Source organism: Lontra canadensis, unplaced genomic scaffold (genome assembly GCF_010015895.1).
Source record: "Lontra canadensis isolate GAN:19392208 unplaced genomic scaffold, GSC_riverotter_1.0 scaffold133, whole genome shotgun sequence".
Lineage (NCBI taxonomy): Eukaryota > Metazoa > Chordata > Mammalia > Carnivora > Mustelidae > Lontra > Lontra canadensis.
The window spans coordinates 2,893,113-2,907,952 of NW_022631127.1; the positions used below are offsets into that span (position 1 = coordinate 2,893,113).

Genomic DNA, 14,840 nt, shown 5'->3' on the forward strand with positions numbered 1-14,840 from the left:
AGATTACTGCTTTTCATCAAATTTGGGACATTTTGGACATTTCTTCAAAACATTTTCTTCTTCTTTATTCTTTTTCCTTTTTCCTCATATTCACACCTTATATGTTGGTGTGCTTAGTAGTGTCTCATGCTTCTCTAAGACTCTCCATTTTTCCTCAATCTTCTTTCTCTGTGGTGTGAGGTTGCACAATCAGTCTGCACTGATCCCTCCTCAAGTGTGCTAATTCTTTCTTCTGCCAGTTTAAATCTACTGTTGAAGCACTGGAATGAACTTTTCATTTTATTGTGCTTTCCAACTCTATACTTTCCATTTGATTTTTAAAAATAATTTCTATTACCTTTCTTCATCTCTCTAAGCATAATTTTATTTAATTCTTTGAACATATTTGTAATGGCTGCTTTGTGTATCAGGTTGTTTCTCTTGTTTGCTTTTCTTCCTGTCTATGGATCCACTCTCCGGTTTCTTTTAATGCCTTGTAGTGTTTTTGATTGGAACCTGGACATTTCAGGTGGGATCACATAGCAGCTCCAGGTACTGACTCCTTCCTCTCTGGCTTGTTTTGTTTGCTTGTTTATTTCTCTATAGTATGTTGGCAGGATTATCTTAGGGAGCTTTATTTCCACCAAAAGATGGGAGCCTTTGATGTCACTTCTCAGAGTGTGCCCTCGTAGATGTATGCACAGTCACCCTGGAATGACAGAGATTTTAGCAGGGCTCTAGTGGACTGTGTAATGTTTTTCTTTTTCTTTTCTTTTTTTTTTTTAAATTAAGTTTTCATTTTAACTCAGTTAACATACAGTGTTTCTTAGTTTCAAGTATGAAGTATACTGATTCAGCAGTTCGTACAGCACTCGGTGCTCATCCCAATGAGTGCCCACCTTAGTCCCCATCACCTAGTTTGCATTATGTTTTCTGTCTTGTCAGGATCATACCCAGATGTTAGGCCCCCCTAATTGCAGGCTGGTTGCTCTGTTGTTCTTGACAATGTCCTGGGGTGTCAATTGTTCCACACTCTTGTTCAGTTAAATCTGGGCTCCGTTCAGGGGCAGTTTCTGAGGCATGTTTGTAGCTTATTCTGACCCTAGAGGAACTGTTCTTAACGATCTCTGTCCCCGTTTCCTTAGGAAAATTGGCTGGCTTGCAGCTTAGCCTGTTACTCTAATGAAACTACCAGCCTTCCCTTTGTTGCTTACCACCAAAATGTCCATTACCTTTAGATTTGCCCTTCCACATGGTCTGTTTCAAATAAGGTCATTTCTTTTGGATAGAGCTTTGGAGCTCTCTGATCTTATGGCTTACCTCTTTCCCTGGGCAAGAATCAGTGACAACCCTACTTTATGAGCAGGGTTTTGGTGGGGGGACTGTAACCTCTAGTCTTTTTGGCTTACCTCTTCCATCCTGAAACCTTGCTCTGTAATAGTCTCAGCCTAGGGTAGAGCCTTTGCTCTATGAGTGGAGGCTGTGTGGAGGAAGGGAGGAAAGGAGCCCCTGTGTTGTTAGCCACGCTCTCCAAGAATGTAGCCTTTGCCACTCAGAGCTGTGGGGAGACTAAGAAATTCTGGTGGCCTGCCCCTTCTGGTGACAGTGATTTTAAGGAGTAAGGAGCCTCTTTTTCTTGTCCATACTCACTGGAAGTGGAGCTTCTATCAAACTGACCTAGGGCAGGGGAGGAGGAGCAGGAACAGACTCTGTCTGTTCTTATTGACATCTACTAGATCTTCTTGACTAAATGTTTCACTTGTTGTGCACCCTTTGGACAATTCCCAGAGACTTTAAATGGTGGTGGTTGTTGTTTTTAAGTAATTTTCACCAGTTATGATGTTTCACCAGGGAGCCAATCTGCCAAGCTCCTAGTGTCTCCATCTTGGAAGTGAAACATCTGGGCTTTATCTTGAGGGCTAAGGGCACATTATTGTTAAATAATGGTGAAAAGTAGACTTTAAAATACTACTTTGGCTGCATTTAGAGAACTGGACATTTGCTTTGGATACCTTCATGCACATATTTCAAACTCTGTTGAATCTTTGGGAGAGTAAAACTCAGATAAATTTGTGTTCCAGGTTAAAGATCTGTTTTCTTCTTTGGGAGTTGAATGTAACATCTTAGAACTTGATCAAGTCGGTAAGTAGAATCGGTAGTGTATGCTTTGTAATAAATGTTTGTAATAATGTCAACAAGATTGACTACTTCCCATTTGCTTTGTTCAATTCAATTTTCTCTTGTCTCTTTGGGTTAGGTGAGCTGTTTTTGTCTACATTCAACCATGCAGAAAATGGAACTCTGTTTGGCAAATAATTTGGTGTAGATTATTTATTTATTTATATACTTTTCATATTTGAGGGGTGGGAGCAGGAAGAAGTTGTATAAAGTGCTAAGGTTGAAGTATTTCAGGCATTTCATATGCATCTGCTAACTTCCTGGCAAAATAGATTAAGCTGCAATAAGTGAAAAGAAACTGCCCCTATTTCCTGATTGTATTACAGATGAGGGGAACACATTAATATTTCAGCTTTATATTTTTAATTCTTGTCATGCATGCGTGCATACATCTAATATTAACCAAGCATTTTACCCACACTTGGGATCTGCAAGGGTGGAAAACTGGATGGTGAACAAGAAAGAGTTTGAGCTCTGCCTTCATTAGACTTCACCAACTCCTTTTAGCCATGTCTCCTGAACAAGCGATGTGTTCCTGAATCTTTGAGACTATACCGCATAGGGCATATGTAAGTAAGTAGTCGTGGCCTTGTTTTATTTTCAGGGGTGGAGGAGACATTTTGGACCATGGGTCATAAAGAATTTTCACAAGTAATTGTAGGAAGAATTTTCTGAGTTACGACAGTGGAATCATGTTTTATCCTAATATTTGCTCTTTAAAGAGGATTTTTATTTATTTGTCCCAGCAAGGCCATTGAATGATAGTTCAAGATCTAATTTAGAAGGGTGCGTTTTAAATGAATCTGTAGATTTGTCTTTATTCTTTAAGGTTTCCTTTGAAAACAGGCGTTTCCCCTTCTTGAGTCATCATTTCATGAAGTTATATAATATGTAAATACATAAGTACTGACATTTTATGGGTGTGTGCATGGGAGCGTCTGGTGTTGTAACACTTCTGTTCAACCCCCGAAAGTTTGGAACCCTTTCAATATTGTTATATATTGAGGTTTTTATTCTTCAGATGATGGGGCCAATGTCCAAGAAGTGCTTTCAGAGATCACTAATCAGAGAACGGTGCCCAATATTTTTGTGAATAAAGTGCACATGGGTGGATGTGATCGAACTTTCCAGGTAATAATGGTATTATATGTTTTTAATGCTATTTGTTCAAAGTTTGTTTTTAAATCTATCTAAAGGGAAAAAATGGCTTTTAAAAAGGAGTCTATTCATGGGGCACCTGGGTGACTCAGGCGGCTGGGCATCTGCCTTCAGCTCAGGTTGTGATCTGAGGGTTCTGAGATCGAGCCCTGCATCAGGCTTCCTGCTCCATGGAGAGCCTGCTTCTCCCTCTCCCTCTGCCTGCTGCTCCCCCTGCTTGTGCGCTCTCTTTCTCTCTCTCTTTCAAATAAATAAATAATTTTTTTTTAAAAAAGGGAGTCTGTTCATTTGTCTTTTGGAAGTTGTGAAGTGGAAAAGCATAGAGGATGGTTATCAGATCATCTTGAAAGTCCTGATAGATAAAATTGATGTTCCTTCTTAAGTTAGGTCCTTGTTTTATAATGACTTCCTTTTATTAAAATTGTGTTCCCTTGTATTTTTTTAATGCATGTATGTAAATAGTAGTAATCAGTGATTAAATACTTATATTTGAGACTTTAACTTAAAATGACATTTTCTTGGGAAACTAGATTGTGTGGATTTATGTTAATCTATGATCAGCATTGTTATCTATTAACAGCCTGCTTCATTAGTCCCAGAAGCTACACTCAGCTCATGTGGTGGTGTGTAGCATAATGAGAGGCCCCGAAACACCTTGGGAAGTGCTGGTCTTGCCATTCTTAACCTGGGAAAGATGTCAGAGGATGGATCTAGAGCTGCAGAGTTATCCATTCTATTTCATGCTGCATGGAAGATGCTTAGGAGATGTATTTTCCTAAGGGCACCTAATAGTAAGGAGACCAAAGGAGTCCTTTTTAGAATGTGCCAGAAATTCTAAAGGCAGGCGTCCATCTGGGGCCATGTGGCATGTGCCAAGTCCTACAGTGATACAGCACTTCTACGGTGCTTCCCAGGATGAGCTGGTGCCATGTGGTGTTTCTAAAGCCAGCCTCAGGGGCTGGAACACCCACCTTCACACAACAAAAACTATTGCTACATCATGCCTTGATCATCCCAGCTTGCCCCAGCTACTTCCAATCAGAAGGGAGGGCCAAGTGAGCAGGAGACTATGGTAAAGAGCTAGCCTTGTGACCGTTGCTGAAAGAAAAAGCAAAAGTCTGTGTTCTATAGAAAGTTTACCAGGATGCTGCTGAATTTAGGTCAATTTATGAGAAACCATGTAAAAATTTGATGTGCATGACCTGCTAAGGATGCTTAAGAATTGTTTGCAAAATAAAGCCTGGCACAGGTCAACGAAAGATAGAGGATCTTGAAAAATGGTACTTGGCTATTTTACTTAATTGTGATACTTTGATGATAAGACCAAGGAAAATGACCTTGCCTTACATAAAGTCGTGACCTGTGGGTCATTAGACACACATGTAGCCACGAGGTGATAATGATCAAAAATGAATGTACTTAACATATGTTCTATCTAGTGGGACCCTATTTGAATACTATCTAGATAAATTTACGGTTTCAACTTAGATGAATTAGGGACTGTTTCTAAGAGTTTTAGAAAAGCAGGGCGCCTGGGTGGCTCAGTGGGTTAAGCCGCTGCCTTCGGCTCGGGTCATGATCTCAGGGTCCTGGGATCGAGTCCCGCATCGGGCTCTCTGCTCAACAGGGAGCCTGCTTCCCTTCCTCTCTCTCTGCCTGCCTCTCTGCCTACTTGTGATCTCTGTCTGTCAAATAAATAAATAAAATCTTTAAAAAAAAAATAAAAAAAAATAAAAAAAAAAAAAAGAAAAGCAGTGCATACGGATTCAATGTAGGGTACAAAAGAACAGATTTAAAACAGATCATGCTTTCCTTTCTCCTTTGATCCATAGGCCCATCAGAGTGGTTTATTACAGAAGCTCCTTCAGGAAGATTCAGCATATGAGTATGACCTCATTGTCATTGGGGGAGGTTCTGGTGGCCTTGCTTGTGCTCAGGTATGAACATAACAAAACTCAGAGATAATTTTCCTGGTGATTGCCGTAAGCACTTCTTCAGCCTCTTTGTTGTTACGGTCCAAGCTTTAATTGTATTAATAAAGAGAAAAGACTGTGTTCTTCCAGAGAGAGAAAAATTGGGGGGTTGTCAGGAAAATGACAAGATCTTTATATGTAGTTTTTTTAATAGGAAGCCGCCATCTTGGGAAAGAAAGTTATGGTGCTAGACTTTGTGGTCCCGACGCCTCAGGGCACATCATGGGGTAAGCAGTGTTTCTTTGTTGTGACTCTTGTAGTTTTCTGCTCTTTACAGCTCTTTACAGCTCTTTGGCTTTCTTCAATCTTGTTAATCCTCACAACTAATCTCAAGAGGAGTAACTAGCCTGTTCCATAGGTGAGGAAAGCAAGTCTTGGTGAGGTTAAGTAACAGACCAAAGATTGCATGGTTAACAGGTGGAAAGATAATATAATATAAAAAAGGTAAGATAATATAAAAGTAATGAAGGAAGATTTTGCAAAAGGAAAAAATTCCATGACTCCAGTATCCAACATATGTGCCATAATTCTTGCACACATGCACCGATGTTTTCCCTTAATTGCAATCACAGTGTGTGCTGTGTGGTGCCCACCTAAGTCTGCCCTGACCTTGTCTTGTCTTGTGTTTCTGCATCACTTTCATAGCTGACTCTAATGGTTGCGTGATGTTCAGTCAAGTCAGTGTGTGTGTCATCGTCCAGGGCCTGTCAGCAAAGTACACAGTGAGCTTCCAGTTGTAGAGGAGAGCGTTTACTTTAATAGAACACACAGACTTTGTCGTGGATATTTTCTGTTTTGTATTCGATCCATCCTTTGTGTCTTCATGTCTACCTTTTTCCATGCCCCAGAAAGCTGATGCATCTGCACCTTGCCCTCTGGCTTCTAGCTGGGCTCAACCAGTTAATGGTCACAGGAGGAGAACAGAAGGGAGGGAGGAAAGTGGAGTTGGGGGGTTCTTCATTCTTCTAGCTCCTGCCCTGCTGGTCCCTGCAGGAATAGAAGGCCACCTCCACTGTTATGCCCAACCCCTGTAGGCTGTGTCAATCTCTCCATGTGCTTTGCCCATCACGTGGGGTTGGCGATGGCCTACTCACTATTCTGTTCCTCCTCACTCTTCCTGCCCACGCCCCTGTAATCATTTCTCTATAAACTCTCCTCAGTTTCCCAGCTTGAGGATGTCATCTGTTTCCTGCAGGAGCCCTGACAAAATATGATAATCATGTTTTAAAATTCAAATTTACTCAAAAAATTTTACCTTAGCATTTCATACAGTAAAGCTAATCTCTCTCAATTTTCCTTCTAACATTTATATGCTGAAAAATTCCTGTGTGTACCTTTGTTTTCTCCCTCTCTCCTTCTGCCCTCTCCCCTCTTTCTCTCCTGCCTAGAAATATCCTACTTCTCTGGATTACCAGAAGAGAGACTGTGATCAGAGAGGGAGTTTTCTGACTCATGCCCTGCTCGGGGGCATCACACGTGGCTTTTTTGTGCTGTTTGAGATTGAGAGTAGATGTTACCAGGCAGCTTGCAGTGGACCCAATATTGGCTCAGAGGAGGAGTCCAACTTACAGAGAATAAAGGCTAGAAGCTGGGGTTCCAGTCCTTGTTTTAGTATCTATCTAATTAATCTAATGTAATTCTGATCCCTTCATGGGCCAGACTCAAATGAAAATTTTGGATTCTCTCCCCAGAAAACTATTCAAGTGTACATCAGTATTTTTGCTCATCTTTGGGTCTCTTTCACGGACCCTCATTTGAAGAGTTTGACTTAATTATTTGCGTGTTATTGTGGGGTCTGCTGTTGGCCCCCCAGCATCTGAGTGTGTCATTTTCCCATGTTTAACAACACCTGCTCTACAGGTATGTAGAACCATGTACACACCCATGGACACAGAGGAAACTTTAAAACTATTATTTTCTTTCTCAGGTCTTGGCGGTACTTGTGTAAATGTGGGCTGTGTTCCTAAGAAATTGATGCACCAAGCTGCCCTTTTAGGGCAGGCATTAAAGGACGCCAGGAAATTTGGCTGGGAGTACAGTCATCAAGGTGGGTAACGGTATATAAAAATACAGATTGGAAGGAAAGAAGAAAGAATGAGTTTCTTAGAGAAAGACTTGCTATTTATAGTTCTAGAGTTGAGTCTGAAGTTTGTTGAGTGACTGCTCATTAGGACCCCACTTTGGCACAGGGGAGTCAGAGGTGATCACCTGAAACCTGGCCCTACTCTCGGGGGCCTTGGTGCCTTTGGCAGCTATAGTCATTCCAGACTCTACAGAACATGAGAGAGAATAACTGCTGTTTTCAGATTTCCTTCAAGTGTAAAGAAAAGAGAAGAGCCAGGGTCATTATTTGAATTTTATCTGTTATAGTGATAACATTTTTTATTTTACCAGTGGTTATATACGTCCTTGGTTAGTGAAAGATGGAAGCCAAATTCATCCAATAGGCACTTATTGGTTAGGCTCTGAGGATACAGATATGAGGAAAATAGAACTTCTGCCCTTAAGGAGCACACAGTCTGTTGCAAGAGAGGAAAAGAGAAGAGAGGAGATTCTGTGTGCTCTAGTTCACAGTGAGGTTTTGAGCATTGCCTTGAGGGGCACTTACTGTATCCTTGAGAGGCTAAGATGGTGGAGGTGACCCTTGAGCTGAATCTTGAAGGTCACAGAGAAGCAGGTCATTGGAGACAGGAAGCAGTGTGCTCTGAACTCTGGAGCTGGGAGAAAACGTGGAGTCTTTGGGGGATAGTGAATGGCTGGCATGGAGAATGGGGGCAGGATGCTGGGGAAAAAAAGATTACAAAGAAGCACATCGTGACAGCTCTTAAATGTCATCTGAAGGCGTTGTGGTTGACCCTAAAGGAAGAAAGAGAGTCAGGGGTTTAGCAAGAGAGGAGCCTGAACCACAGTTTGGATTCTGGAACCCTCTGGTGGCACCAAGGAGTTTAGAAGGCTGGTGGTGGGAAGGGGGGCAAGTCCAAAGACAAGGAAGTGAGCCGGAGTGCTGTCACCTAACCTAGAGGAGAAATGACAGGCCTGGGCCAAGACTGATTTCAGTCTGGAGAGTGTGAGGTGGATTTAGAGGACTGAAGGCATGGAATTGACAGGCTAGATGTGGCTGGGTGATTTTCATCTCTTTAGAATAATGTTATGGAATTTCTAAAAAAAAAATTACAAGGACTTGTGTCCCAAGAGATTTTGATGGAGGAAATGTGTGCATGAGCATATCCTTCCTGGTGATTTGGCTGGGCCCCACAGGTCACAGGGTGGAGGGTGAAGAAAAGGAAGGAATCCCAGAAGAGGGAGTGGGTGATAATGCAGTGTATTTGCTGAGCTGGAAAACACAGGCCAGTGTGAGTTAGTGGCCCAGCATGGTGGAGTTCAGCATAATGAGCTGTGGCCAGACAGATTCTCCCATGGACAAATTTCCCCAGACACTCAGCTCTCTGGAGAGCTTTGGGTCCAGCTTCAGTACCAACTGGTTGTAGGTAAAATAAGGTCTTTGCACTTGGCAATTTAACTTTGGGGTCACCTTCACTTTCAAGAATCCTTCTTCCTGAATCCTTCACCTTGCATGGATTTTTCCCCTGCAGAACACCTGGTGGAGTTCACTGTCAGGGGATGGTTTGTGCTTGAGAGAGGTCTAGGCAGGGCCTGGGTTTACAGCCCACCTACAGGTGGTGGCTGAAGTCTTAGGAATTGCTGATAGGGGCTGGGGAGGCCCTGTGGTTGGAAAAGAATAGCAGACACGGACGGATCCTGAGAAACGTTAAAACCTAGAGGGTGGGTGAGGAAGATGAGGAAAAACCAGGAAAGTTGTGTTTTAGAGGCCAGGAGGGGCTAGATTTTTAAGGACAAGACTTAGGGCTTAGAGAGTCTCAGAAGAGAACCATCTGGAAGGAAATGGTGCTAGAAGGCCAAATGGAATAGGGTTTAATTCACCAAGTAAGATGTGGGGCTCAGTCCCATGCCCCTAAGATCATGACCTGAGCCGAAATCAAGAGTCAGACACTTAAGTGACTGAGCCACCCAGATGCCCAAAGGAGTCTTCTTAAAATTAAAAGTGCTTATACCCTGTTTTAATAATTCTAGAATAATCAAGGCCAAGTGGGGAGGAAACTCTGAATGCCCCATAATGGAGAAAGGCCACGAGGAATGGGACAGTACATGTGTCCTATGATGGGGACAGCCAGGCAGAGGGGTGTGTGGGTGACTCCCCAAGCAGGATTCCGCACAATCTGATAACTTCTTGGTGTGTCAGCCCTGCCTGCTGCCCACTGCCCCACGCTGCTGGGGCTCTGCACATTCTGAGGGGATAGCATTGTGTTTGCTTGTGCCACTTTGCCTCACCTGAGGGTCCAGGTGACGTTCTTGAACTTGTCTAGACGTGCTTGATATTCCTAAATACTTTATAATTCCCTCAAGTGGGTAAAATCTTGTTCCCGATACACAAAAGGCTTCTAAGTTAGTTTTGAGGTACTATACTAAGAAACACTTAGCTAGCCATCATGTGGAATTTGGGGCTTAGCAGTTTTTAGGCATCAGCTTCATGAAATGGCCAAGAGAAGTCCATAGAATCTAAGTAGGAAGAGAAAGGAACTGAAAGCATGATGAAATCTGGTGTGGGAGAATCTTCTAGATACTTTCATTCTTGACAGTGGTAGAGAAATAATGGATTGAAGTAGATGTAAAATGTATATATAATTTGCAGATCAGAAATTAAATATAGAACTTCCAAGAAAAGGGGAACGGGATATGTACAAATAAACAGCATGAAATGAATTTAAAATGAGCAAAAAACAACCCAGAAAACAAGACAGCAGACAAACATAGGGACACTCTTTTACATAGTAGAATAAAGCTGAATGAGTCAGCTTCTCAAGTTGTGTAGACAGAATTCATCCATGTGCTGTTTACAGCACACACATCTAAACCAAAGGAGAATTGTTGAGAATACAGGAATTTTAATTTTTTTTTTGAATTTTAAATTTTTAAATGGCTAACTTGAATTTTCCTATTTAAAATGAAATAGATGGGCAATTTTTTTTTGATTTTATTTATTTATTTGACAGATCACAAGTAGGCAGAGAGCAGGCAGAGAGAGAGAGGAGGAAGCAGGCTCCCTGCTGAGCAGAGAGCCCCATGCAGGGCTCGATCCCAAGTTCCTGGGATCATGACCTGAGCCGAAGGCAGAGGCTTTAACCCACTAAGCCACCCAGGCGTCCCCTAGATGGGCAATTTTAAAACAGGTGGGAGAAGCTGTGTCAGGGAGATGCAAACAAGGTAATGGCAGTTAATACCAGATAGGGAAACTTCAAGGCAAAAAAATAGACACACGCACACACACACACATACACCCCACACTGAGGAAATAATGACTTAGCATCTTCCCCAAAACAAGAGTCAATGAACAAAAGCAAGAATATATTTGAAAATGCAAATAAGTAAGTAGACCTTTGGCAAACCCAGTGGGGGAAACAGGAGAGAGAATTCATGCAAATATGTAGCATTAGGTGTCTTGAGGAAAGAAATATAACTGCAGAAAGAGAAGAGAAAAAACAAATTCAGTATATAAATTAGTGGTAAGAATTTTAAATATCTTGATGAAAAGGAGTATATTCTAGGGAAATATAAATAACCAGAATTGACTTGAATTATCAAAGAAAACATTGCCTAAGGACAACCCATTCTCCAAGACACTGAAAATTTACAAGTAAATTTCCTCAGTCTTCAAGGAACACTTTTTAAATATTTAAACTGTTCGAGAGCTTAGGAAAAAACTGAAGTTCTAAAATTTTTTTTGAGGCTGACTTAACAGTGATACAGAAAGATAGTGTAAAAATAGAAAGCTATAGCCCATAGAGCTACAAAATTCTAGAAAAAGCAAATCCTCTCCAGCAGTGACTAAAAGAATGCACTGTGACTTCTGAGAGTTCATTCTGGGGATACAAGAATGTGTCATTAGGAAACCATAGTAGGGATGCTGAAATCCACGTGATGACCTACATTCTAGCTCCAAAGGCATTTGGCAAAAATTTCACATCCATTATGGCTCTTAAAAAAAAAGAAAAGAAAAGAAAAACAAGGAAAGTCATTAAACTAAGGAAAGAAATGGCCACTTCTTTTACATGATGAAGAAAAGTCAGATGTAAATATTTGATGGAGAAGAGCTTAAGGCATTTACACTGAAGTCAGGAATCAAACAGGGCAGCCAACTTCCACTACTATTATCGGCATTGTTCTGGGGCTTCTGGCCTGTGCACAAAAAGGAAGACTAGGAAGAAAAAGTACATACTTGAGAAGGAGGAATAAAAAGATATTACAAATCTATAATATGAATTATATAAAAGATACCTAGAATATACAAGAGTTCAAACTAAAAATGTTAGAACTAATAAGAGTTCACAAATTTGCTCAGAGGTTGTATGTGTAAAAATCAATAGATTTCTTACATAGCAATAGGAAGTTAAATATACAATGGAAAATTGCAACAAAATGATAGAATAACTTGGGATAAATATACCAGGAATGGACAAGATATATAAGGAAAGAAAAGCATAACAAAAAATATACTGAGATTTTTGGGTGGGATGTCTCAATACTATAAAGACATTACCTCAAAATTGACTTGTAAATTTTATGTAAGTCCAGGAAAAATCTCCACAATTTTTTTTTTCTTTTTGGAACATGACAGATTATTCTAAAGTTTGTATTGAAAGTAAATGTTTGAGAATAGCTCTGCAGCCTTTGAGAAAGTATGGGAGATTTTTTCCATCAGTAGTTAGAACTGTGATACTGTTGCAGATCTTTAACAGGTCAATAGAGCAATGGAGCACGTGGTTCCAGAGTGCCAGTCTCTGGACTTGCCTTCGCAGGATCTCCCCGGGGGGAGCTTGTCCTGACTTGGTCCAGGGATTTGTATGTTTCAACCTGAATCCCAGGGGATCCTGATATGCAGCCATATTTGGGAAACGCTGATGTAGATGTAAGAGACACTCTTACAAAAAGAACCAGAAACAAACATACCGTGTGAAGTGGGAAGCTAACTGACAAGGTCCTTGAGAGAAATGGTTCTTGGAAGATTAGAGGAGTAGCTTTTCTGGGTTAGAGGGGAGGAGGTAGCTTAGGATCTGAGGGCATGTGCCATTGTGGAGAGGCTCATCCCTGCTGGGTCTTTACCTCCTGGGATCACAGCGTGGGGATCAGGTAGTGTAGCAACCGCAGTGATCCCCTGGATTGCAAGATCTCAGGAGCTTCCTAGAGGGGTTGGTCCGACATCCATGCCATCAACTCAGTGCACCATAACCTCTTTTTCTCTCCTGCACTGTAACTTCCCACATTCCTGAGGAGTGCTGTGGCCTTTCGGAGAGTGCTAGATGGGGTGAGTCACGAGGCGTGATTAGAAGACGAACCCTCAGTTGGCTGGGTTTGCCTTTGGGAATCTCATCCAGTTTGGTGAGAATCCCAGGCTGGCCTCTGTATTTTAGAAGCACAGTGCTGCATGGAGACTGGTTTCTCCTTCAGGAAACAGCATTGGCAGACAAGACGAAGGCTAGGAAATCAATCCTGCCTAAAAGATAAGGAGATGATGAGGAATTTGATTCCGTCACCTCCTGCTCCAACTGCAACAGGAAATGAGTAAACATTGTAATAGAAATGGTAGGCCACGGTGAGCAGAAACCACATTTGCTGTAATGAAATGCAGCATCTTTGCTATCATAAAGCCACCACCAAGTGAACTGAAAGGGAGTGGCCCGGGCTGGGCTTGGCAGATGGATGTATGGTGCTCACCAACCTGAGACCTACCTCCCTTCACATCTGGGACACCCCATGCAGACCTAAGAGTGTGAGAGTAGCCTTGGGGTGCTCCCAGGTAGGGATGATCTCCCTGCCTTGTGATGTTTTGGATTGTTTTCCCCATTCTCTGTTCCAGGGATTTTTTTTTTTTCTTTTTCAGAACTTTGCTTTTTGCTTGTGTTTTGTAATGTAAAAGAGGAAGAAGTATAAACTGTAACTGACCTAAAAAAGATTTCAGTTGCTAGTTGTCTTGTGTTCACTTTTTGATTCTTAAATCAATATATAGTATGGCTCCTGTGTGGTTATATAAGATTGAACATTAAAAATAAAATTCACTTGGGGCACCTGGATGGCTCAGTCGGTTAAGTTTGATCCTAGAGTCCTGGGATTGAGCCCTGTGTTGGGCTCCCTGCTCAGCGGGGAAAGTGCTTCTCCTCCTCCCTCTGTCTCTCCTCCCAGCTCATGTTCTCCCTCACTCTGCTCTCTTTCTCCCAAATAAATAAATAAATAAATAATCTTTAAAGAAAAAGGCAATAAAATTGGCTTTATGCCTTTGCTCTGGTTATTTGTTTTCAGTGAAGCACAACTGGGAGACTATGATAGAAGCGATTCAGAATCACATTGGCTCTTTGAACTGGGGCTACAGGTTGTCCTTGAGGGAGAAGGCTGTGACCTATGTCAATTCTTATGGAGAATTTGTCGATCATCATAAAATAAAGGTACTGTTTGTTTTGTCATGTTTGTTGCTTTTCTTTACTATTGCTTGAACTCGCCTTGATCTGAAATTCTGTGTTGTATGTTACGGACTCACACTGACATGTGTGAGGACACATGTTGCCTCATGTGCACCTGTTTCTTCCTGTTGCTGATTGCACAGAGCCTGCTAAATTGCAGGAATTGCCTTTTAAAGAGATCTTCATTTAAAGTTATTATTTGCCTTTTGATTTTATTACTACCTTATAAGAAAATGTTTAGAATAGTTGACTAAAAAATGAAAAATTTTAGTAGTGTAATTCTTTTTTTAAAATGAAACCTTAGGTGGGGGATGAGCAAAATGCAATGAATAGTCATGACGATGAAGGTACAGCCTGGGGAATTGGTCGGGGGTGTCGTAGTAGCGTTGTTTGGAGATAGATGGCAACTACACGTGTGCGGAGCATGGCGTGTTGTATGGACTTGTCAAATCACTATGTTGTACACCTGAAACTGATGGAATATTGCATCTCAACTGTACTTCCATAAAAAGAATAATTAAAAAAATAAAATAAAACCTTAAGTAGAACTCCAAATGTTATTCAAAGACATATTCATAAAAGTAGTATAAAATTAGTGTATTTTACAAGCTTTGTCATGTTTACATAGTGTAAGAGCCACAAGTAAGGAAAATGAGGTTGTTGTGCTGAACAGAAGAATTTTAAATTGGAGTTATATAAGACAATGAGATACAACCCTCAACACCAAGTTTTTGGACTCTGCTTTCCTAGTACAGTATGCAATGATCTTGGGGGGGGATTTAAGATTATTTTGTAGTCATTTATTATCTCTGGAAAAGTGTGGGGTGGTCTGTTGAAAGCTTCCCCTTTTGAAACCATATGCGGGCCAGTTTGAATTACATCACTCACACAAAACATCATAGAAGTACGATTCAGGGTAGTTTCAGTTCTCAAATTGTGGCATGGCTGGCATGGTTGGTTGAATAAGCCAGTCGTTTGGAAGCATACCTTCTTCTTTTCTGTGTTTCCACATTTAGTGATA

The 14,840-nt window shown here is 41.2% G+C and overlaps 1 protein-coding gene across 1 annotated transcript in view; it reads left to right on the top strand.

The window, feature by feature from the left end:
* TXNRD3 (thioredoxin reductase 3) overlaps positions 1-14,840 on the top strand; it is an 85,211-nt gene that overhangs the window by 32,954 nt on the left and 37,417 nt on the right. Inside the window, exons 3-8 of the mRNA XM_032842853.1 lie at positions 2,061-2,121; positions 3,179-3,288; positions 5,148-5,252; positions 5,443-5,515; positions 7,216-7,335; positions 13,662-13,804. Of these exons, the coding sequence (XP_032698744.1) occupies positions 2,061-2,121; positions 3,179-3,288; positions 5,148-5,252; positions 5,443-5,515; positions 7,216-7,335; positions 13,662-13,804 (612 nt within the window). The remainder of the gene's footprint in view (positions 1-2,060; positions 2,122-3,178; positions 3,289-5,147; positions 5,253-5,442; positions 5,516-7,215; positions 7,336-13,661; positions 13,805-14,840) is intronic.